This window comes from Chamaea fasciata, unplaced genomic scaffold (genome assembly GCF_029207755.1).
Source record: "Chamaea fasciata isolate MVZ Bird 193981 ecotype frontalis unplaced genomic scaffold, bChaFas1.0.hap1 SCAF_3, whole genome shotgun sequence".
NCBI lineage: Eukaryota > Metazoa > Chordata > Aves > Passeriformes > Sylviidae > Chamaea > Chamaea fasciata.
In genome coordinates this window covers 68,066,949-68,092,550 of record NW_027094088.1, presented here as the reverse complement: position 1 = coordinate 68,092,550, position 25,602 = coordinate 68,066,949, and the positions used below count along the sequence as shown (strand labels likewise).

At 37.7% G+C, this 25,602-nt stretch overlaps 1 protein-coding gene across 1 annotated transcript in view; it reads right to left on the bottom strand.

The window, feature by feature from the left end:
• Positions 1-25,602, bottom strand: part of REV3L (REV3 like, DNA directed polymerase zeta catalytic subunit) — a 115,652-nt gene that overhangs the window by 39,218 nt on the left and 50,832 nt on the right. Inside the window, exons 6-14 of the mRNA XM_066179405.1 lie at positions 17,175-17,269; positions 16,502-16,606; positions 15,504-15,588; positions 15,270-15,418; positions 14,846-14,974; positions 11,398-11,635; positions 8,183-8,322; positions 1,580-5,768; positions 236-1,209 (exon numbers count right to left, since the gene is read on the bottom strand). Of these exons, the coding sequence (XP_066035502.1) occupies positions 236-1,209; positions 1,580-5,768; positions 8,183-8,322; positions 11,398-11,635; positions 14,846-14,974; positions 15,270-15,418; positions 15,504-15,588; positions 16,502-16,606; positions 17,175-17,269 (6,104 nt within the window). The remainder of the gene's footprint in view (positions 1-235; positions 1,210-1,579; positions 5,769-8,182; positions 8,323-11,397; positions 11,636-14,845; positions 14,975-15,269; positions 15,419-15,503; positions 15,589-16,501; positions 16,607-17,174; positions 17,270-25,602) is intronic.

Genomic DNA, 25,602 nt, shown 5'->3' with positions numbered 1-25,602 from the left:
CCAGCGCTTCAGAGTTCAGATACTGGAGACTATTAGGAAGCAAATGGATGTTCTGCTTCTGGACGTTTTCAGTAATTCAATAGTTACTTTGATAATAATCCACAGAACTTTTCCTTTCAAAAACTAGTTTTAAATATATTTTTATATAAATTTTATATAATATTTTTCGTATTATGTCAAAAGAAATATATTCAGATTTGTGTGCGTTATTATTAGAATCACTTAATGGATTTACCTGCAGATAAAGGAGTAAAACCAAGAACTTCAGGTATTCCATCTTGGCTTTTTCTGTGCACAATGGGTGTACTATGTAGACAAATGGATTCAGAATTTCCAGGATCTTCATTAACTGAAAATGGGGATGTGTCAACTGATATCCTAATGTCCTCTTGGCTGCATGGAGAATTTTGTGCACTTCCAACATAATTTCCTTCCACAGAAGACAAAACAATATCCTGATTTTTCCACTCTGTGTCTTCAAAACTGGACTGTTTAGGATCTGGAGATGCCACCTGCTGCCAAGGAGGAAGCACTGGAGAATCTGGTGAACTGTAACTGACATAATAATCTTCCTCTTCTTCCTCCTTATCATGTTCTACAGCTGAAGGAGTGTGTGCCTTGCTTTCACATGAAGTTTTATTAGAGTTTATATCATTTTTAGTATTTACAGAAGTTCCTATAGTGCTTATAGACTTATCACAGGTTTCCTTGGTTTGTGGTTTTGTATTTTCTGCCACAAAGGCAGGAGAATTCTTTGTAGGCACAATAGGTCTTTCGTCTTCCAGGCTAGACAAATTCAAATCTTTAGCTACTTTTATTACTTCTATAGATTTCCCTTCAGACAATACTGCAGAGCTGAAATTCTCATCTGCCTTTGCCAGCTCAGCAGAATGATTCTTAGGCAATTTCTTGAAATGTTCATATTCTTCTTTGGCATGAAGCCATATCTGAACTTGCTGTTGGCTTGGAGCACACTTGCATGGCATTATGACTATTTTTTTGTCTTCACTAGTTTTATGGCTATTACTTTCTCCTTTATTAACAGTAGAGTGACCATAATGAGGAGGAGATCCTGGTCTAGGACTTTCTGTCATTGCTGAAAATGCAGTCTTCCAGAGTCGCAGACCTTCTAAAGAGAAGTCCCCCTCAAACTCGAGAAGGTCATTCGGAAGTCTGGTTTCCACTGTGAGAAGCCGTCCTCCAATCTCTCTGTTAAGAAAAGTAGTTTGAATTACTATTTTACTCTACACCACACTGCAGACAGTCCTCCACATGACAGAAAAGCAGAGTACTACTAATTAGTATCTCACTATGCAATTCTCATGGGCAGAATTTTTATTTTACTAACCATGAAGGCACATTCCCACTTACTGCAACAATACGCAATAAAAAACCCTGAAGTACCACAAAAGAAAATGGGTATTTGGACTGGAAGCAGAGTAATTTTCAACTTCAAATGGACGTATATCAGATGGGATCTTTCATGTATCTGTGCCACATAACAGCATAAAATTGTTTACAGGAATAAATTAAATACAATCACAATCACATGTAGACTGAAATGCATTTAACACAGTACCTTGGCTTTTCTGGAGCATCTGAAGGATTGCTGCAAAATGGCTCCTGATAAACTGTTTCTGCGAGATCATGATCAAGCAAGGTTGCCATGATTTCTTCACGACTGGGTGGGGACATGAGAGGCTTAAGAATGTGAGCAGTACGAGGTGTAAAGCTTCCATTCTTTGATTGTGAGGGAGAACTGGTTGATCTTGGTGAACTATCTGGAGTTGGAGTTAATGCTTCATTGTTTCTTGAAACGTGTAATTCTAAATCCTCAGAAGCTGCATCTATAAGTTCACCATCAGGTGATGACAATAAGGATGTAAAAGAGGTATTAACTGAATCAAGTGGTTGACAGGGTTCAAAAGTGGTTTCTTTTCTAATGTGGCTTTGAATCCAGTCTGAGCAGGTTGGCTGAGAAAGATTAAGAAATCTCTCTTTATTAAGTGTATTTCTATTCAATTTGAATTTTTCATTTAAACAGACTTCAGTCTCTTGTGTACAAGAGGTATCAATAAAACTAGATCTAGACGTTGAAGAATGAATGGTTTTCCTCCATTGACTATGGCAGTGGTTCTCACTATTATCTAGTGAGGTCTTCTCAAAAAGTTCAGGGCTCAGGGAACCAGACCGTATCCATTTATTTGTGCTTGAAGAATGCTGCTTTTCTTCTTCAGGTTTTTGGTCATTATGACATAGAAAGTCACTTTCTGTTGTTTGTCCAGAACCAAGATCCTGAACTGCATCACTCAAGAATTTCTGGGGCAAATTCTGATCTGCTGGGACAAACTGGCTTGCAGAATAAAAACTGCAAAATCCACTTTGCCCTATAGTATTAATATCAAAGTTGTAATTGTGGTCTGGAGATAAGCTGTCTTCAAGTGAGTAACAGCTTTCAAAACCAGGGTCTGAAAAAAAAATGGGGCTGTCATCAGACACAGAATGATCAATGCGGCTAGTAATTGGCTGGCTAGAAGACTCCATTTTTGGAAGTTTTGCTGTTTTTTCTCTAGGTTTTGTGCTCCTCGGAGCACGAGATTTTCTTGATGATGTGACTGACCGTGACCTTTTGATGGCTTTATTCTGCTCAAGAGGGCATGGTGTGCCCTTGCTCAGCTGTGCTTTGTCTGGCAGTGGCTCCTGTGCAATACTGGCATTCTGAGCTTTCTGCTGCCTCTTCTGGAGCAACTCTTTCAAAACAGCCAGACCAGACTGTCCTTCACCAAATGCTGATGGAGCCACTATATTCCTGTTTTTATACTGGGAGAAGGGCTTTGGTTGCACGGTTGTTTCTGACAGAGGCCTTTGTTTTGTGGTTTCTGGTTTAAAATGTGACATATCCAAAATAAATCCTCTCTGTTTTTGATCACAATTTAACTGTTTGACTGGACTCTTCAAAGATGTTACAAAACAGTTTTTAGGCAATTGAAGTGCCCCAGGATTTTCCTCAGATGGCTTAAGAATAGAAGAACAAGGATCAGAATGCTTGGATGCCTCTGGTAAACAAAAAATCTGCTGTTGATTATTGTCTTTACAATGCAAATAGTTAGTGGTATGTAATTGATCCATCTTTGCTGTGTCCAGAGAGTCACGAGTTTCATTTAATTTCCCAGCTGGTGGCAAATATCTGATTTGCAAATTTTTTATCTCTTCTGCTTTTGGAGAAGTCTTATCTTTGAAGACATGCGCATTATGTGTTATGTGAGTTGAGTGATTAGATGGATCAAATATGTTTTGAACGAGAGCAGAATCCTTCATTCTAAATATAGCACTCTGAGTCCTGGACCTTTGAGAGCTCATTTTTGGTACTTCCCTTCCAGAGGCCACGGGAGTAGATGTGAAAGATGAATGGTCTTCCCGCGGAGCAGGCAAACACTGTGCATCTACAGGCTTATCAATTTCCATCACTGAGTGAAAACAGCCCGATGAATTACCTTGTGCATCAGCTGAATGGAGCTGTGCTGACAGCAGATATCCAGCTGAATACCCAGGAAGAGGACTGTCTTTGAGGTTGTGAAGTGGCTGAGAGCAAACAGAGTTGTAAGAAATCTCACGAGGATCTTGATGTTTCAGCACAAACTTGACTTCTGAAGTAGAGTGACCATTTCCTTTCTCATCTTTAAACACAACGCATTTTCTTGAGGATGGTTTTTCAGCCATTTTTTGTTTTGTTCTAGGTTTCTTCTTTCCATCATCTGGTGTTTTATCGGCCTGATTAATCTTTTTCTTTTTCTTGGTAGACACAGTGGGGCTAGCAAATTTCTTTTTACATTTCTTAACCTGAGTTTTTGCTCGACTTGTTTTTCCTACACTACTATTAACAGTCTTGCTGTTGTAGATATTGGGCCCCCTACTAAATAAAGCTTCTCTGTCTAGGTTGGCCAAAATTTCTTCCGCTTTTGGATCAGTGGGAGACCAGCAGCGAGGTGGAGATGTGTTTACTGGGCTTGTGCTTCTCTCAGAAAGAAAACCTAACTTAGACATAACATCACTATAGTTATAGTCACAGTCTTCAGCTTCAGCACTGTAGGAGGGCGAAGGAGGAGAAAGAATTGTATGAGTCCTTTTTCTGAAAGATAAAGTTCTTTTAATATTTGTACTACCTGTTTTTTGTGGTTTTCCAGCTTTCTTCTTGGTTGACTTATGTTTTGTTTTCCTTTTGTGACTTTTCTTTGGTGTCAGTGGATAAATAGGATATTTGGTTGCAGGAGAGTCAGGAACTTTTGGCCAAAAGTCCTTTAAAGGTGCAAGCTTTTTATATAAATTCATCTTTTCCTCTGTGAGTACTACTCTTTCCTCACTAGAATCTACTTTCCCCAATTTAACAAGCATATTTTTTCTCCCTCTAAATCTATTGATGATAATATATTTAATAATAACAGGTGGCAATTTTTTAGAAAGTTTTCTACGCTTTCGAGACTTCTGAGACCCATCCAAACTTTCAACACTTTCTATCGGTTGAGGTAGATTAATTTTTGAGTTGTGTGCGACAAAGCTCGATTCACTGTCTTCAGTCTCATAATTTACCTTCCGTTTCGTTCGGAGAGTGTATTTATTCCCACACAGTCCAAATGACTGCTCAGTTTCAAGAGATCCATCTGCAAACTGGCAGTCAGTGTAATGAGCAGTACTTGTAGGCATTTTGTTTTCAAAAGCCTCAAGAGGAACTTGAACTAAGTCACTAGGTAAAGCACTGTCCTTATCAGGAATGTGACTACAAGCATTACCTTGTGTATAGCAGCCTTCCTTCACTGATGCAACATCATTTACATTGGCAGGCTCCTGACGATTGATAAAACTATGCTTCTTTTTATTCAGTTTCAATCTGGACTGTTTATTGCCCTGCTGTAACTTATATGTCACGGGAGCTAACTTCTGTGGTCGACTGAGACAATTAGAAAGAACAACACTAGGAAAGAACATATAATGTGCTGCTTGTTGACTGAGGCTTGGCTTTTCTGCCTTGTGCTCCTGAAATTCTTCATACCTAATTTTAAGCTTATTAAGGCCACCTTCATCAGTGTTATTTTCAAGTGAATGTACCACAGTTCGACTGCCTCCTGAACAAGATACCAATTCACAATTTTCTGTAGCTGTTGCTGGAAAAAAACTATTTATACTTGCACTGCTGGATTTTTCATTTACTTCAGAGGACATTTTACCTTTGGAGTGGCTCATATCAGAAAAGTTATACAAGTTTTTATTCAACATGTTGTCACCAATATGGCGGCCCACTTGCATAAAAGAGACATCCTTTTCAGCCTTTCTAATGCTAATGTACTTCCTGCTAGGTATTGGTCTGTTCACTGATGAAATATCATCTTCATAGTCAAAAAAATTATTTCCACATGAAGGAACTGGGAGAGTATCTTTCTTGTTACTTTCTTTGTGAGAGTTTTCTGCATGGGTACTATTGCTGAATGGAGTTGGGTACTTTGCTGAGTAAGTGCTTTCTTTCGTAAGAGAATGGACTGAAAGTTCAGGTCTTGTTTCTGTGTTTGGTTGTGAGAGGTCTTCTACAAAATCTTCATTATTCAAAACATGGTTAGAAAGGGCACTTGTGTGTTTACACTGAAAAGTAATTTTAGCAGAAGATGGGGGTTCTAGTGTAGCAGCATCTTTGTGAAAGATTGAGGTCTTTACAGACATTTTGCTTGTTGCAATGACGGAGGAGTGAGTTCGAGAACTTTCATTATTCAAAGGATTGTCTGAAATAGAAGAAAAGCAATTTTATTCCAGTTTTCCTGTAAAAAAATAACCTAAGGCATTAAAAATTTTAATAGTACTTTCCTGAAAGCCTTCCCATCCAAGTAAGAAACCAAACTCTTGTGAATCACATTACATTTATAATCATGACAACTAGAGACCCTGACTATATGAGTTGCTTTATCAAAATCACATTGTCAGTACATCTCTCTCAGGCATTTTGTCCGTTACTCCTCAATGGCAGACTTGCATACAATTACGCTGACTTTCTGAAAGAAGGCTTCACAATCACTTTCAGATGACTATATAAAAACAGACTGATTTCTAGAAAAGATTGTACCCTGCTTTGTCTCTGAGAAGTATGGATACTCATTGGCTCTGAAAAACAAAAAAAACCCTATTTAGATGGCCTTCCCTGTGCAGAAAAGTGATTCCACAGAAAGCTAAGTAGTAGATCTCACAACATGGCAAGGGCTTTGTATGAACTGTGCTACGTGCTAAACATAGGAAATTTCCTGCACCTCTATAAAGCAGAGCAATACAGCACGCATTCAGGTGTTCATGCAAGAGGCCTGCACCAGTTAGTTAGATCCTGGATTCATATCCATGTATCAATGTTCCCACACAATCTAAGACCAGCAGGTGCTGTGGTAACTTGTCCTATGCAGACTCATCACATGGTATATATGATGATTTTCATCTCTTTCAGTGAAAATTTCACCACATTTATTGTGGGATAAGTATGGACAGGGACGTGGTAACAAATTAACAAGTGTGTGCTTGCTCACAATTTTGCTGAACAAGTAGTTTGACAGAGGTTGTGCCACTGCAAAGGCAGCTACCACAGAGCACCTGGCACACAGGAATTTGTTCATGTGTCCAGCTCTTTAGCTGAAATGTTGAAGGAGGATAGGAGTTAAGAAACATGCTATATGACCTGGAAGCATGTGCTGCACACTGATGTACTAGACTGGGGATCTAGCCTTTACCGTAAGCCTCAACGAGTTTGGGGATTACCTTAGATTCATGCTGCCTTCATCTTAGCAATTTATTTGCTGCTGGCTGAGAAAAATAAAAGGAAGTCCCAATCTGTTTCTAATAACATTTTCTAATGCATACACAGAGTCCCTGAGCTGTGAAACACAGCTTGGGAGATGCTGCCTATTAGTGTTTGAGGGTTAGGAATCCACAGAACAAATGAGGATGATTAATTGAAAATTCAGAAAATGGGAGTTTGGTGGTGTCAACGAACGCCTGGAAAATACTGGGCTCTTCAGATATAAAAACTGCAAAAATGCTTGTCAGTCAGTCAGATCATATGGACACAGATTCATGTGTGGATAGGCATTTTCTAATTTAGACAACCTGGACTGAGATCTCTTTTGAATTTACTGTATCTCCTATTATAAGAAATCAATGTAAAAGTTCACAGTAATAAACTTTCTAAACTGACATTCCCCATGTGATATTTCACATACTTAAAATATGCTTAAATTTAAACAATTACTGAAGAAACAGTCTCATTAGCCCGCAGCATCTCTTATTACAACCAAAGTATGGCAAATAAGGAAATTACAACTGTGTATCTGACAAATGCAAATCATATTAGCAGTACATCAAATCATGTGTTAATCCTACCATAATACCTACAAAAGCAAAGGAAAAAGCTAACTATGTTTTAAACGCTGAACACAAAAGAATAGCTGTGGTTATCTAAAATCCATAATCTCATAAGATCATATAGTTCACTTTTTCAACTGAACATTATTAATGAAACAAGTAATATTATTTATATATCTACCTAACCTCAAAGTGTGCATTCTGTTGACTAATGTTATTTGATCAAAGACAGCATGTTATAAAGATGGCAAAAGATCTCTACAGATTTTTTTTTACAGATTTTGAAAGGCAGTTCCTTCTGCAGCAGCTTTGCTGCTGCATAGTTTTAACTCACGCAATCCCTAACGTGAACATGCAATCTGTGGAATGAAGCACAGGCCCAAACAAAGGCTTGCTATATTTTAGCATGAGTGGCAAATACTTGCAAAGAACCATCTAAATCTACACAGTAATGCATTTATTATTTACAATAATCCCAGGAGGATAAATGATCCTACAGAATCATTACTTTTAAAATGGTATTTGTTTTTTTCCATAAAACTAATTAAACTATGTCCTTTTTTGAAACATTGATAAAATAAAAAATACAGATTCTGGTAATTCATAGAGGGCATTGAGATAAAAATACAGTTGTTTTTTTCAGGAAGATGTTAAGGGCCTGCTTCTGCAATCTGTTGAGAACTTTTCCTTCCAACTGAAACAAGGACTGAAAATGGTCAGCACTTTTGGGAACTAGCAATTTGATGTGAAAATTAACTATGACTCAACTTCCAAAGCTGATTTGCTATATACTTACCACCATTTTCATCTGCAGTTCCATCTAACTGAGGTATTGAGAGATTAGTTAGGAGCATATTGTTACTGCTCCAGTCCATTTCTTCCTCTGAAGATGAATCTTCTTCTGTTGAACTTCGATGCGTATTTTTGCCAGCTGACCTGGAGGAAAGTGAAGGAACTAACTGATGCATAATACTTCTACTAGAAAACACCATGAGCCACAGAGAACATGAAACTCAATGGAGTGTGTTGCTATGTGGCTGTGTAATTTGGGGGAGCAAAAGGAAACAAAAAAAATTTGTCACCTTCCTCACTGAGAAAGTCTAAATATTATTCAGTGTTACTATTTGAAGAGGCAACAGTGGTAGCCAACCATTTAAAACAGCAGGATTCACTGACTTAAGATACAGAGAAGGCATTTAGATGGTTAATTTTAGTTTAATCTGACTGAGATTTAATTTCATTGCTTCAAAGTGCTTGAAAATTGAAGACTAAACCAACTACGCAAAATTACTTCAGTTTAGCTGTTAGCAATCAGATGTTTACTTTTCTTTTTTGGTTAAGAAATCTTTACTGTATTATAACAATTATCTCTCTTGGCAGGCTTAAATAAATCACAACCAAAACTTATGTTTCATTCCACCTCTCACTGAATATTCTGAAGCAGCTGTTGTTAATACTTAAGCTGCTTTTACTAAATTAACTATCCTACACTGCATGTTTACAGACATAAATTCACTGGGAAAAAAAAAAAAAAAGAAGCAAATCTACAAAGAAAAGCTGTTATGAATTTTTTGTGTTTTTAAGGTGGCATGCTTTATATGGGCATGGGGGAAGGAATAATATCACAGAAAACCACAGAAAACAAATCCTCCAGTATAACTCTACAACCACTTAGGAATTTGATTTATTCTTCAAAATAAAGTGTGAGATGAACAAAATTCTTAACAGAAATAAGATATTCTGCAACTACACAAAAAAAAATCCAGATACATACTAAGGAACTGAAGTTTGGGGTTTTTAATTTGTTCGTTATTTAAGTTTGTGTAATACCTTAAAAGATATAAATATAAATGTTCTGAAGTTACAGGAAGAAAATCCACAATAATCTAAATACAGCTAACTTTTGCAGAACTCTAGAACTCTTTTATGACTGGAGTTAGACCAGTGAGAATTATACGTATGGTACCACTCCAGACATCTGAATGTCAGCACAGAGCTAATTTAGATCAGGACAGATTCGTTAGTTCAGAAACAAAAGGCTCAAATGTGACCACATAATTTCCACTCAGGTCTGGAAACATGATTTGAAGAATCAAGTAACAAGCACAGCTAGGTACAGCCTCCATGATCTAAGTAAGCTTAGTTGTCCCTCTTCTATGTTCCCAAAATATGGAAAAGCACAGCACAAAGCCATCAGCTTGATATGCAAATTAATATCAAACTAGGGATGTTTCTTCCAACCTGAATTATGCTGTAATCCTCGGTAAATATTTGTCAATTTTAGTAAACCAAATCAGACTGGAGATGACTTCTGCAGGTAACTTGGATTTCTCCTCCTTCAAGCCCATCAGTTTGGATTCCAGGAAAATTTATGTAACACACGTGATACCACCATACATGAACCAGTCCAGGTCTTGGTGGGTTTTTTTCTCCAGTTCAGCACAAATCAAACCCAAGCCATTTAATTCACTCAACAGGGTGTGGTTGGTTACTCCTCATTAGTTCAATAGATTTTTTGAGATAATGTAAGACTGGTAAAACATTCCGTAACAGAAAAGCCATAATATGGATATGCAAGGATGCATTAGGAAGTCACAAACATGGAATGAACCTGAACAGAGTAAAGTCAGATCTATCATGAGACTCAAACTGGTTTTCATGCATGAGCAGAATAATGCAGGGGGCAAGGACACCCATGGCTTGTGTCTGAAATCAGTCCAAATTCTGTAGAGATCTCAGTGAAACAGAATTTGTAATTCCCTCTGAACACAAATTCACTCCCTGTGGAAGCACATGGTACGTACATTTTCCCTAGCGTTTTCTGTCTGGGATTACGGTGTAGGCATATATGAGCCTACAGAAGATATATTATTCCTATAAAAGATATTTGTGAGAGAGCTCATCATGTCTCTTGAGTTTTTAATAAGATTCTTTACAGCACAAAAGCAGTTAATTGCTTCATGATTCTACCTGACTGCTGAAGTTGTATAGTCAAGCCCATACAGAGCTGTGCCTGAGCTAATGAATTCTGCAAGATACAGGTTTTCACAGTAACTACCACTAAACTGAAGTTTAATGTGAAATGTTTTGGATGAAAATTTCAACTTTTCAGACTACTGCGAGGAAAATCAAAGGTCAGATAGGAAAATCAGCTTTAGAAAATTATCTCTAGAACTAGGAGCCTAGTGAACTAACTTCTGGTTCTGTTACAACTTTAATGTGCCTTTGGGAAATAGAAGCATTTTTACACCTCTCTGGTTCTCTGAAACATAGTATGATTACAATTTCTGATGTAGGAAAAAAACCCAAATATAAAAATGTTATGTCTGTGAAGTTCCTCATACTTGAAACAGAATTATAAGTATCAAAAGGTGTGCCAAAAGCAGGGGTCAAGAGAAACTGGATATAGCTGCTTTCAATGCCTGTCAATGCAGACTGTACAAAAGGTCATTACAACCTGAAAAGGTGTTCCAAGAATCTTGGCCTTAAATATATTGAAGTTGCTGACCTTTAGCAGTCAAGCAGAGTGAGCAACATTCATGTTTTGATTTAAGCTTTGAACATGGAAACAAACAGATTTTTTTCCTCAGGTCACTTGGTTAGTCTTCATATGAATACTTCCTGAGTATTTATTTTAGTAAAAGCTGAACAAGACACACCTTAACATTTGTAACATATGCAAGGCGTGACCTTACAAGCAAGTTACCACTAAAGGTCTTCCTGAATTTGGACTTGTAGAACAAAAAGTCTACTTAATTTTTCCTCAAAGAGCAAACTAGAAGCTTACATTTGGCCAAACCTAAACACTTAATCTTTATTTCCAGGTAACACTGATGATTCATATCATGATCTAAACAACTTGCATTCCATCCCAAGATCCGCACAGATTTTTCCATGCTGTCAACAGAGACCTCTTTACATCTCATTGGGCTCCTAGCATACTTGATAACAAGGTGGGAGGAAAGAAAGATCTGCCAGAAAAAGAACATATTAAGAAAAGAAAATATATACCTCCTTTTTTGACCAGGCTCTTCCATGCTACTGTCCCATCTCTGGGACATTAGCAAGCTAAGTTCCATTTCTTCTTTCTCACACTGTGGCTCATTTTCTTCATCATCACTGTTCTGAGAATTTCGCCAGCTTCCAAGAGAACGATGGTGAGAGAGTGTTTTTTGATGTCCCATCTGATATCCATCATTCTCCAATCCAGCCAACAGATCAATCATGGCCTCATCAGCACTACTGCCCACTGCAGAAAAAGCCCATACAAGTAGAATCTATATTTTGTTCTACTTGTAAATGACTAGTTACAGTCTACCAGTAAAAAACAAAACCAACCAAACTAAACCAAAAAAGCCCCTCACCATTTTAAAATCTACTAGTTTGTTACTGTCTAAGGGAAGGCATGCTACAGAAACAAAGCTCCTTTTGTATCTTATTTTTTCAAATTTTATGGTTTATCTTTCTTAGTTCTGTATCTAAAACTTCGACAACTTTCTTTATTTCTGCCTTACTCTTCTGATTATACTAGATTTAGTGGAGGCATTTCTCTCTTTCCACTCTCCTATTACCTCCTCACATTCAGTAAAGCTTCACTCTCCCGTTTAATTTCAGCTTGAGTGCCAGCTTCTGAAGCTTCTGAAGTCACTGCCTTCTCTGGCTCAGCAGCTGCATTAGCTCTGTTAGACACTTCTCTCTGTATCACTTGAGGACTTTCAATCACTGCATCTTGTGAAAAGGGATGCTGATTTTGACCAACTATTGCTCCTTCTCAACTTTAGCTCCCTTTTCATGTCACTGTAATCTGTTCTATTCCAAGGTTTCTCTAAACACTGAAAGTTTACCTGATTTCACTCCTCTCTTAAATTTTATATTTTATTTGACCCAAGCTTACTGTAATTTATGCACTTCCCTTCTCTTTTTTTTTTTTCCTAAAAATCCTTCCAAGTCACAATTTTTTCTCACTCACTTCCTACTTACCTATCATCAGACCTAACAACCAATTTATGACCTCCAGTCTACCAGGTGTCTTTGCTACTTCTCTCTCCTTCTCTGGCTGAAGAACTACAATCTCTATTTTCTTTCCTTGGGAAGCATCATATGACTTACAACAATCTTGAGAATTATATAAAATAGATCTCAACATTGGTGAGAAAGGCATCTTTCATATTTTGCAAAGGCTTCACAAGATACCATGCAAGCCTTTACAATAGAAACCATGCCCTTTTCCAGAGTTTTTGAATTAACCTACTTTCAACTATACTTTCTGTTCTTGGCTCCTTTGCCCTTTTGTGAGGCTCATCATTAAACTCCAACCTCTACTTCATGTTAATATGAACCTTGGGGTGTAAATTCACAGTGAACAGTAGAAGTCATGTGGTTCACAGTCCCTCTGGCACTACAACTCTAGTAGTGGAATCATGAACACTGGTGCAGGCTATGAGGGAGCGTAAGAGACCCAAATATGCAGCATGTTACTCATAGAAACACAAGACACCAGGAATCAGCATGACAAGAAAGGAAAAGAGAAGAAAAGACAAGAAGAAGTCATATAATCTCAATTTGATTACTTTGTCAATGGAAAAAAACGAGACCATTTCAACACTTCAATTTGGTTGAGCAATTCAAATATGCCCTAAGGCACACCCTACATATTATTTTAGTCACTTCTGCTCATGTTTACCAGCTCCCACAGAATTTCTTATAGTTCTTGCAATAAATCCAAATCCTTGCCTATAAAATTTCCATAATCAAAATCTTGCCTACTCTCTGCAAAATAAAACAGCACTACACTCTTAATCTAACTTCATCTACTCATCTACTCCTCCTTTCTTAGCAAGGAAAAGATTTCAAGGTTGTATATTGTATTACTCACGGACATATAATGATGACCAGGCACATACTCATACCCTACAGGTATAAAAAGAAATGGAGGCTACTACAGGTTTTAAATACTCCTCCCTGTCCCACACTACGTGGTTCATATTAACATTATACATGGTGTTTACCAAAGAACATGCATAGAGATATATCATGAACTATGTGCTTTTCATCTATAAAAAAGGGTATTTGAACTATTTCTACCTCACACAGTTTTTCCTACAAGTTTCCTTTACTGGTTATTGTCATGGGTTTTGTAAAGAGCATATTATTCTATTCCATCTGGGTGGAGCAGAATTGCTTATCTTTGCCCAGATGGGTCAGTGTCACTTATCAGATGGTGGAGTGCTACTTATCTCTCTTCATTGTTTCACTACTTCCATGGGAATGTCTTCTGCTAATGGACCATTAAGAGCTCATCAATGACATTACACATTACACTGCACTATTGTAAGCTGCTCCACACAGGGAGGAGGAGCCAAACCATCTTAACCTAGATAAAAAGGAGACACAGTCCCACTAGGTATCCAGTTTTTCCACCGGATCCCTGGAGGAAGACCGGACCCATCTCACCATTACTGGACCCTTTTTCTTCAACGGGACCATCTCTACTCCAACAGAACCACATCTGCCACTCCAGGAGGGCTTACTTTGGACTGCTTCCAACACCCTGACCAACAGGGTGTCAGGTTGTATTTCTGACTCTGTCAGGGTTTTCTAGGATTTCTCGTTTGTTTATTTGTTTGCTTATTCTTCTCTACTACAACATCTGTATTTTTATATCCCTAGTAAAGAACTGCTATACCTATTCCCAAAATCTTTGCCTGACAGCCTTTTAATTGCAAATTTATGATAATTTGGAAAAGGGGGGGAGGGGCTTACATTTTAAGGGAGACTCCAACCCTCCCTGGCAGATACTTGTCTATCTAAACCAAGTGTTGGGGGTTAGGCACCAAGACAGTTATTTTATGGTTGTTTCCCCCTTGTGCCACTCATAATTTTACTGTCGTGGTTTTTCTCCTCCCCTTAAACATTTTGCTTCTCGTTTCTTTGCCTTCAACCATTCTATGTATCTAAAAGTTCTGGGAAATGCTCTGCTGCAACTTGCCTCTCATTATCAACCTAATACTGCCCAGTATCTCCAAACAGCTTCTGAAGACAGATCATATGCATGTTTTATACCTTAACTGTATGAAAGATGCAGTCAGTAACTGCAAGAGTATCATGGACAGAGAGTCAAAATCATCTTCATTCTGATAGTTTTAGCCTGATAGCCCTAGGAGGATAAGAAAGAGCAATACCCACAAAAGACTGCATTGAGCTGACCTGGCAAGAGGACAGGGCTTACTGAACCAGTCAAACACAGCAGCCTCTACGAATACAGTCCTAGTGACATTTCTTAGAAAACATAGGGTGTGTTTTGGTGGTGGTAGGGTATGGGTGTGTGAAGTCTCAACCTGTTTGAAAAATTCCTTGAGATAAACTACTTACTTTCTTCCATGATGGGTAGCCTAAGGGCACACAAAGACTGTGGAACAGTAAAATTGCCTAGAAGAAAAGATTTTCCAGTCATACTCACTAAAAACTGTAGTCTGATTCAGTCTTTGTGACAAAGCCTGAAAGTTCTGACTATTCTCCACAATGTTTAAAATTGCTTCTTCATTAATAAGTGCTTCCTCTTCTTTATCAGTAGGCATCCTATGGGAGCCTTTAAAAGAAAAAAAAATAAAAAAAGAGAAAGCATAAAACTTCAGTCAGAGACACCAATACATTATGAAAACAAGCCACTTCAGAATTGATTTTACTAACTAAGTATATTTCCATTATTTGCTGCAGCAATTTTAGAAAGGCTTACTCTAACAATAATAAAAAATAAAACCAAAACTACTCTTTGTTTTTTCATAACTAAAACACAACTTGACCAGCTTACTTCTGTTAAGAGTATAAACAGCCAAACCATGACAGATTTATGCCTAAACAATTAGGATATTAAAAAAACTCACCTTTGCTTATCTGTTTATCATCATGCACTTCTACTGTATTAGCTGGTGTACACGGAAAGGCTTCAGGAGAAAGTACCTCAGAATGTAGTGTTAGCTCAGCAGAGAACTCCTCTGATCCATTACTGTAGTCCAATGATCCTGACAACGTTCTAGTTAATTGAAAAGCAAGTTTTAAATGCATATTTAAGGTTTGCATAGAATACTATATTTTATGACAAATGGCTAAACACTTACACAGAGAAGTCATTTTGCTTGAGAATTTCTTTAAGTCTCTTCTGAAAAAATTTTTCACTCTCTGTTGCTGGCACAAATCCACGGTCTTTAAAATTTGAAAAATATTTGTTATTCAGTTTTACTTTGACCTCTCAACACAGAGAGCAGCTAAAGTTACTGATTTTATTAGGAAAAGGCTCAAAGTTAAAGTGCCTGCTAATTTTCAGTGCCAAATCTGAGGGCTGACTTTTCAAGTGTATTAAAAAGACTTCAAAATACTTCACATACTCCCACTGATCTCATTTGTAACTGTGAGTACCAACAGCATTTACAAACCACGATGCAATTACACCAAGGTGAGCATCCAAGAAAAATCAGAGAACAGGCTTATGCAGCCTGAATAACATTACGTAGAAACACAGAAAAAAAAAGTCAATTAGAAATGAGCCTGCCTTAGTCAGGAACCAGCCTCTTTCCTCCTTGCAATCCTCTGTCTTACTTGCCAAATATCATTCATATTTCAAAAGAAATATGGTCTAGGTTCTAGAGCGAATAGCCTGTTCACTATGCAATTACATTGCAGAGCACAGTCTTCCCTCTGTAATGAATTTTACATAAAAATACAAGGATTTGTCTATCTTATTAGAATTTTAATCTAATATCACTTTAGCTATAATTCCGCAGAAATTAAATGGGAATTATGCCCTTGTGCATAAACTACACTGGAAAGCTTCAAGATTAAGAGATTTAGTTTTGGTGGTATTTAAATATTTTCCATCACAAAGCATACAATCTTAACTGCCATTATCATTCATTCTGCCTAGAATGTTTTGGATTACATCATCCTGCTTTCAAAATTGGAAAACATACCCTGGACCAACAGTAAGCCTGGAAGTGAAAAAAAACCAGTACATTTAAAAATCCCTCAAATTTGATACACCAATTTAATTCTGTGCTCTTGCTTGCTTCTCATTCAAAGTTTTGGATTAACAGCTGCACAATTTTTTTTTTTTTTTTACCTTGTGACTCAGGTGGCTTAATCTGAGAAGATTCACATTTCTGTCTCCGTCGCTGCTTTTCATCCTCCCATATCGCTTGCAAACCAGGGTTCCTGCCAATCTGGGCTGAAATATGCAATTATACATGAAGGGAAATCTGCCAAAATGACAAAGCATTCTTTCTTTCCCCAAACTGGATTCTGACAATCTTCTTCATCTCTTTGTCATTCTAGCCTGTTATTTTTTAATTGTTATTCCTGCCTTACTCTAGGATTTGGTATTATGTAAAAGTTAAAGCATAACTTCATTTTTTTTTCTAGATCTCCTATTTGTAATCTAGATCTTTGGCTTTTTCTTGCCTTCCCACCAAGTAAAGTATATATGTCTATGCAGGTGTACGTACATACATATGCATACATGTACACATATGATTTTGTATTTCCCATAGGTCTGAAACCTTCTGTTATGCATTAACAAAAATCTCCATATTGCTCTGATAAGACACTCTTTTAATAACCTCTTTTCTTTCAGAGTTAATTTTTTTTTTTAATTTATAAATTTGGAGACCAACAATTCACTAACACTGAAATATGGATTGTGATTTAACTAAGATGAGCTTTAAAAGAAGAGTGAACCATGACAACATGGTTTCTGTTCTAAAACTATTTTACATGGAAAGTTATTAACACTTCACCTTCAATATCCAGCTGATTCAGAATATCAGCAGCCACTGCATCCACCTCCAATTCACAGGTACTTTGTGGCTCAACACCTTTCAACATTAAAGAGCTGTGACAACATAAATACCACAGGTTAATTTTATCAATACACTGAGTTTGAAACATGCATCATCATTGTTTTTTAACTGGACTAGTATCTAAAATTATTCAGAGGCAGCAGGAATGACTAACTGAATGAAGAATTATCAGTTCCCATCCTCACCTGCAAGTCCTTAAACTAATGATCAAATTCATATTTAATTAGATAAGAAATCTGTACCTTCAACTTAAAGGATTTAGCTTTTTGTTTTGTGAGGAGAAGAGAAAGAGCTGGCAGACAACTCCAAGTACTAAAGCAATTACAATAATGTTCTCCTCCTCAAATACAAGATGAAATGTTCTATAGAACTCAGCCAATAGGACCAGGTGTGTAGGCGGAATCATGCACCCAGAAAACACAGTGGCAAGAATTTTTCTCTCTCATTCACGGTTCAGAACAACACAGAGCACTTTAACATTTACAACTAGTTTTTCTGGAGTTTTTTCTTGATTTAGCGTGGTGAATAAGAAAGAGCATTAACAACCCAAACACAAGCTGAACTAAGGATAACTGGCTTGATGAAGACTAAAAATACCAGAAACAGATTCAAGATTGCTGTACAATTATCTGATCACCTTCCTGCTGTGCCTTTTCAGATCTGCAAATGTCAGTGACCTTTCACCTGTTGCTGTCTGTGAAATTTTAAGGAGTCCATGAAGGGAATTAACAAACAGAAACCATCTCCCAGGTTTACTTTAAAAGTCTGTTTACTCTTTGAAATCTTTTAGGGCCAACACTGAAAATCCACTCCAAGCTCTTCAATTTTCTAGTAGGGCCTGTAACAATAGGACATGAGGTAATGGTTTTAAATGGAAAGAGGGTAAATTTAGACCACACGAAAGGAAGATTTTTTTTATGATGAGGGTGATGAAACACTGGAACAGGCTGTCAAAAGAGGTGGGAGAAGTCCCATTTCTGGGAAATATTCAATACCAGGTTACAGGGCTCTAAGAAACCTAATCTAGTTGAAGGTGTTCCTGTCCATTGCAGGAGGCCTGGACTAGATGACATGGAAAGGTCCCTTTGAACCCAAACTATTTTATGATTCTATGCACACTTTTAAAGACAATCCATTGCCATCACGTCCCTCCGTTCTCAGTCATGCCATCAGCTGAGAAACAAGCCCACAATATGCTCAAAATGCGTACTTTTCATGTCACACACTTTGGGTGTTCCTTCATCAAAGGATTCAAACAGAGCTTTGCCTGCACAGTGAGCAAGAGGAACTGCAGGCAAGTTGAAACTTGCATTTTGGTCCCACAGTAAGAAACAACTGCAAGATCACTGGGAAACAAGACTGAGGGAAGAGGCTGCAAGAATTGTTAGCTCCCTTTGCAAAATCAAAACACTTCTGGGAACAAGTAAAAAGGGACTATGATACAGAATTGTCAGTGATATAAGAAATGTGGTGAAGACTTGCCTTGACTTGTCTTGAGGATACAAAATCAAAGTTCTGAGCTTCCCACTTTCACTAATTTCCTCTTTTAAAATACAATAAAAACCCAAAACCTAATGGGGTTTGGGGAGAAAAAGAAGGAAAGTTTTTGAAAAGTTTAAGAAAAAATGTGTTTTAGTGATCTGTTTCTGAAGAGTGTGTTTGATGACTAAAACCATTAACTGAAGCATTTGCTTCTCCTCCGACAAAGACAGCTTTCTATTGTTTTCCCTTCATTAGCTGGGATGTTTTGTCAAAAAACACCAACGCCATGTCTTGGTTTTCCACATCCCCATCAAGAGTATGGCCAATGATTTGAGATCTGATCAAGACCAGAGACAAAATTTCCCAAGAGCTTCCCAAGTAATTAGCTTCCTTGCTTACAAGAGACTCTAATACCGATTTTTCCTATAAAAATAACACTAAATTCAACTTTGCTGAATTTAGAACAAACTGGTAAATGTTAATGTACTTAAGTATTTTTTCCACAGTAATATTAATTTGAAGCATGTTCATTGTCTGCAACTCATTCAAACAATTTGAGCAACCTGAAGGAAAATAGCTAGCTCATTTTGCCCAGGCTCTAAACCAAACAGATAAGAGGAGCCTTTCTATCAAAAACTACACTATTTCAATTTACATCACATCTTAGAAAAATTAAAACCACTCAGCTAATAACAGACCTTTTCTGAAACAAATCTAGGATTTATCATTATAGTTGCCCTTAACACTTTCAGGATGAAGGCAGGGCTGGCAGTCAAAACTGCACATGCTAAAGACTTACGTGGAAGCCAATAAAGACACCTGACACACAGAGAAAATTCTTTGCTAGACTTGAAAAAATGTCTTCCCAATACAACTAGTTCATTAGCTTGGCATTTAACATCCTTGTCAAGGTGAGCTGCTAGACACTTGCACTAGTTGAAGTCATGGCAGCAGCACTACAAGCTTCTGCAACATTCAGGTAAACCACAAAGGCCAAGAAGTCATTTGTTCCCACTTCAGGAAAACCCTTGAAGGGCATATGAAAGCAGAGCAGCTTTAACTGGCCATTCAAACATTCCAATTTATGTTGGTGGCGAGGGGGGAGTACAAACTGTCCTGAAGTACAGTTATTTAACACGGTTACATGCTGCTTTGGGAACCATTTCATCTGAGTATTGGCAATAACTTCATCAGCTGTTCAGTTTGGTGCTTTTGCTCACCTAAAACAAATGCGTGCAACATATCAGGAAAATAAACAAAGTAACCATATTTCCCATTCTTCCTGATCGACACATTTCTTCAGCAGCTACAGTGCTGTTTCTAGCAGGTGAGAAGACAGCATGAAGAAGTCAGAACACCTGACTAGTGTCCCAGCTGTAGTTAATTGAAAACACAAACTATTTCAGGTCATTAGAAGTTGTAATGCCTTGGAAGATATCCAGAAGTGACCTGTTTGATAAGACTGCTTTATACAACAGACTAATCACCTGCCTCACATCACATGCATCAGTTTTGCAAAGAAAAGCAGTGGTTTAGGTAATGCCAAAACCATGATTTGAGAATAACTATATTAGAACAAGGTTAGAAAAGACAAATTAGCAAGTCCCAGGCAAAGTTTTTCACCACATCTATGTTTCGTTTTGTAAGAAGGAATGTAGAGATAATTGCTCACAAGATGAAACTTGTAATGCAGATATATGAAAGACAGGGTTAAGTGATGTAGTGTAGAACCAACCCAGCTGCAGGAGAACAGAAATTTATTCTCCAAAGAAACAAGATAAATCAGGGTTGCACAACACTGAGATGCTATGGCTAGGCTACTTGGGATACTCATACCAGTTCATTTTAAATTGCCTTTTATACTTACACACAAGGTGGAAAACTGCAATACAAATCCATTCTACTTTTGTATAAAAAGCTCCAAATACATTGTTTTGAGAACAGAGAAAATGGTCCTTATTTTTGAAGAAAGTAATAGTTTGTTCACACTAGCCACTGAGATAAAAACTATCATTTGGGATGAAACTTGTGCTCAAAGAAACTACCAGCACTTGGTTTCTCAGATGCTGAGGCAATGAATTAAGGCTACTTTTAAAAAGCGTTCACTACCAACAGCTAGGTAGATCAAAGCCCTTAAAAACCTTGAAGAATAATCAACAAGCTCAGTATCTTAATTCACCAATATTAATGACAGTCTAAGGAAGCAAGTTCTGTAATGACCACATCTGAGGTATTTGTAATGTTAAACTGAGCACAAGAGACAAAAACCAGCTCCATGGAGAATCTGAAAGGTGTTACTCAACTTCAACTGTGCTGATAAGGACTGTAAAATTTGACATAATAATTTTCCACACTCTGTTCATGGCAGGAAACATGTCCTTGTTTTCAGGATGTTCAAGTGACTTAAATAATATGCACATTATATTAAAGAATCAAATAGCTAAATAAAAACATGTACAGGCTGACAAGCGAGAAAAGCAATTATGACAGTCACAAACCTAGCAAAAATCTGCAATATTACATATCTGCTAGACTGTGCAGAAGTGTTGTCAGATCTCTCCACTTTCATATGAACTAGTGTCTAATAGCAAATCTAGGATTTAAAAAAAGTGGTTCTCAAAAGCACTCTACCAGTCATTCTGCTTTTAACACATCATGTCCAAGTGGCAGACTTGACTGGCAGATACTCTTAAGTCTGATGTTTACCAGAAAGTTTTCGCAATGGAACTCAGAGAAGTGTTTCATCAATTATTATCAACTGCCTGAGTGGGATAACAAAATCTGTCACATGTCTAGAACTCCTGATGTCAAAAACTGTTTTGGATAGCACTACCAGGTTTAGGTGACAGCTGCCCATTTTAGGGTTGGCTTTGTAGGTTTCAGTGCAGTAACACTGGCAAGTATTATAACTAGAAGCCTTACAACATCAGGGATTCCTGGGCACTAGAGATTTTGGACATTTATCTACTTGAGAAAAGCATCATTCTAGAATTACATGAAAAAAAGCGTCTCTGGTTTAACACAGTGCACTTATCATAGCAGTGAGTCAATAATTTGGAGATTTGCCAGGAGCAAGACAGGACATGGCTGGGTTGAATGCTGTTCTTGGTAGGTGGCTGAGTAACAAGGTGCTCTCTAGCATGAAAGAGGGAGTTCAGTCACCAAGAAACTTTGAAATAGTTCTCAAACGTTTTTTGAAATAAGGAGCCATCACTAGCATTTATTCATGCAAAACGCTGCTCATGTTACACACGACTTTTAAATTTTGCATATTTCCTTCCAGATATCCAGAACTGTATTTCAGCCAAGTGATATACTATGTTCCAAAGTCAAGAAATGCCCAGTCACTGGCACTGCTTGGTTAAACAAGAGAACTTGTTAACTGCCACTTACAGCAAGGACTTGGCAGATACATGTTGGACTATCTCTAAAACGTATTCTTAATGTACACAAAGGATAATGAGTCCAAATAGGCATCCCAGAGTACTAAGAATACAAGACAGGCCTAGAAATGTTGTGGTCTCAAACGACATTTGACTGTCTTTTCCCTTCTTGCTTTTTCTTGACAGACCAAGTAATAACTTAAGCATACAGCTGAAAGGTAAGGAAATATTTATGCAATCTTCATATCTGATATAAAGGAAAAGCAAAGAAATTAAGAACTTCAGTGACATTCAGAAGAAGCTCCAAATGCTACTGAAAATAGCAGTTCAAGTGGTAAAATTACAGTAAGTAAAAAAAAAATTTACTAAAATTTTACTAAACAATTCACAAAACAGTTAAAATTCCCAACTTGAACTGGACAGAACTTGAGGAGGACTGGACAATCAAGTGAGGGGACTGTGCAGGTATTACACATGAAACTAGAAATGAATACAGCTGTTGATATGCAAGTAAGTACGTTGGGACTACAGAACATACTTTGTTAAGAAAAGAGAAACAAAGGAAGAAAGGCAGCTTTATATCTACTGAGTAATGCTGTAGACTGTAAAAACAGAAACACAATCATTTCAGGAAACTAAAATGTTTCCTTGGATAGGTATCTCATACTATCTGGGTCAGATTTACCCTCAGTAAGGTTGATCATGACAATTACAGATCCATTAAGCCAACCTAGAAGCAAATTTTCAGAATTTGAAAGGAAATGAAGTAGGAAGGCAATATGAAAGTGGCACTGCAGTATGGGTTTGATTACAAGAACACTGTTTTAAGTTGATAACTCCCATAAATAATCCAGGAAAAATTTTAACAGGCAAATAATTTTGTGTAGATACAGAACAGACTAAAAACAGGACCAGAAAAGTTTAGGTTTGTTGCTTTGCTATGGCATGTACGTCCTACAGCACAGGGAAGACAGTTATGCTAAAACACCCTTAATAAAAAATATAATTTTCTAGACAAAAGAACATTTAACACAGTATCAGTTGTAAACATTTTCAGTTGCAGGAATCATAAATGAGTTCCTAATCTATCACAGTATTTTAAGAGCTAACTAAATGTGAAATTCCTCTTGGTTATGTAAAAAGGACAGAGCATCGATACAAAACATGTAGAACTGAACACAGACCAGTTTCTGTCTGAACTTACTTCACATCTCATTAATACAGCAGTGTAGTAATCAAATACGCTGATAAGGCAAGCCAGTGGACATGCTGGATACATAACCAGATCATAGTATCAGAAAACAAAAGCAGGATAACTCTGAAGCGGAATAATAAAAACAGGATGACATTTAAAAATGGGATGAAAGATCCTATAGGAAATTATGCATGCAAACAGAAGATTCTCAATTTGAAAAAAAGAAAGAAGAGAAACTGATAAATCCTAAAATGCTCACAAGCCAAATTGGCATGATAAATGAAACTGTAAAGTGTATCAGGAGCTACCATTATCATTGCATATGGTCTACAGAGAATTTGTGTGGTATATTATATATTATGTAATATTCAGGCTTTACGTTCAAGAAATAAATCCCTGCTGGCAGAAGTACAGCAAATGAATACCAGGGAAATGGACAGTCTTGGTATTTTCTGCATTATTATTAATGTCCCACTTCTGGAACATATGTGAGTGCTGGAGAAGTACTGGCACGAGTGAGATGCTGCACCCCTGGCTGTATATATGGAAGCGTGGAAGGAGGAAGAAAGAAGATCTGTGGTTACAGCCATGAGGACACATCCTTGGCTCCTGCTCTGCTGAGCTCAACCCCCTCTGGTTCTGACAGCCAGGAAGTACTACTTTGCTTTCTTTTTATCTGCCTTCCCCAGATCCATGTAAAGTAACATCAGATAACCCTGGTCTAACTTACAATCCAACCTTTAATGTTTAAGTAAGCTGGCTTGCAGAACCAAGCCAACTAAAAGTTGAAATGGACTGTGAATGAAATATGCAGCCAAAAAGAAGAAACAGCCCAAGAATAACTGCACATAAAGTGACCAAAAGTAAAACTGCAATGCAATCATCATATGAATGTTGTTGCAAAATCCCCTTAACGTAGTAAGAGAATCAGAAAACCAGACGGAATCAACACAAGCTTATGTTTTTGCACGCTAGAAAAATCTGAAGTATGGTTTAATGCACACACTTTCAACCACGGAAGCAAATTCTGCACTAGCAGGAAGTGTGGAATATTGAGCCAAATAAGCTCTTCAGAAGAATGACAGGATCCCCCCAAAGACTGAGAAGATTACTAGATGACAGAAAGACCTACCAAGCATTAGCAAACAGCTTAAAAGAATGAACTTGCTGGAGATAAACTATACAAATCAAAGCAGCTTCAGATACTGTTACTCTCCTTCCCCAACTCTGCCCACAAAACCCCCAAAATTCCAGAAATATTCCATTTTCTTTGTCCTAGGGTGACTTTATGATGCTTGTATCCCCAGTTGTCTGTTCTGTTTATGCTGGATATTAAGTTCTGCACCTCCGAGAGCACAGGGGGAAGAGAAGAAGCGCGCAGCTTGTTTTCAGAAACTGCTCTCACTCCTCCACATTCTGCCCCTGGACTGTGTTTGCAGCAGGGACAGCAGGAGAGAGCTCTCCTGTGCTTTCAGTTAGACTTTTTTTTTTTAAGCTGAGGCAGAGGACTTCCCCAGACTGTGGCTTTTCTTTTTCTTGGAACTGATCAGCCCGCTCTGGACTGAAAACCCAGAAAAACACCAGGAGCTCACATCTGCGGCCCACTGGGGCCCAGGACGTAGCATTTCCCAGCACTGGAGGGACTGATAAAGGGCTGAGTGAGCCAAGCTACACCCCACAGCAAGGACTTTCTGAACTTGCCATCGCTTCAGAACAGCAAGAGGTTTTATTGTTTAATATTATTATTTTTTATTTATTTTTAATAATTATGAATACTTTGCCAGTTGAATTAACAGTTTTTTCCATTTTTCTGCAAGGAAATCTTTTCCCAAACCAGGTGGGGGAGGGGCCACTTGAATTTCTAGAGGGACTCCGTTCAGAGGTTTCCTCCCAAATTTGCCCTAAACCAGGACACTACAGAAGTAAAATGATTACAAATTACACACTGTACAGTAGGAACTGCAAAGGAAAAAGGAAAAGCATGGGAGACAGAGATGAAAATTCCACGCTTTCTTGTGTAGCTACTATTTGAAACGGACAAACTGAAATTCTCTAATAACACACTGTTCATAGAATCAGAGTCATTTAAGGTTGGAGACGTCCTCAAAGACCATCAAGTCCAACTATTTATCTAGCAGTGCTAAACCATGTCCCCCAAGCACAACACCCACATATTTTTTGAACACTTCCAGGAGATTCTATCACTTCCTGGGCAGTGTATTCAAATACTTGACCACCCCTTCAGTGAAGAAACTAATATTCAGTCTAAACCTCCCCCGACACCTTTATTGTTTATTGTTTTAAT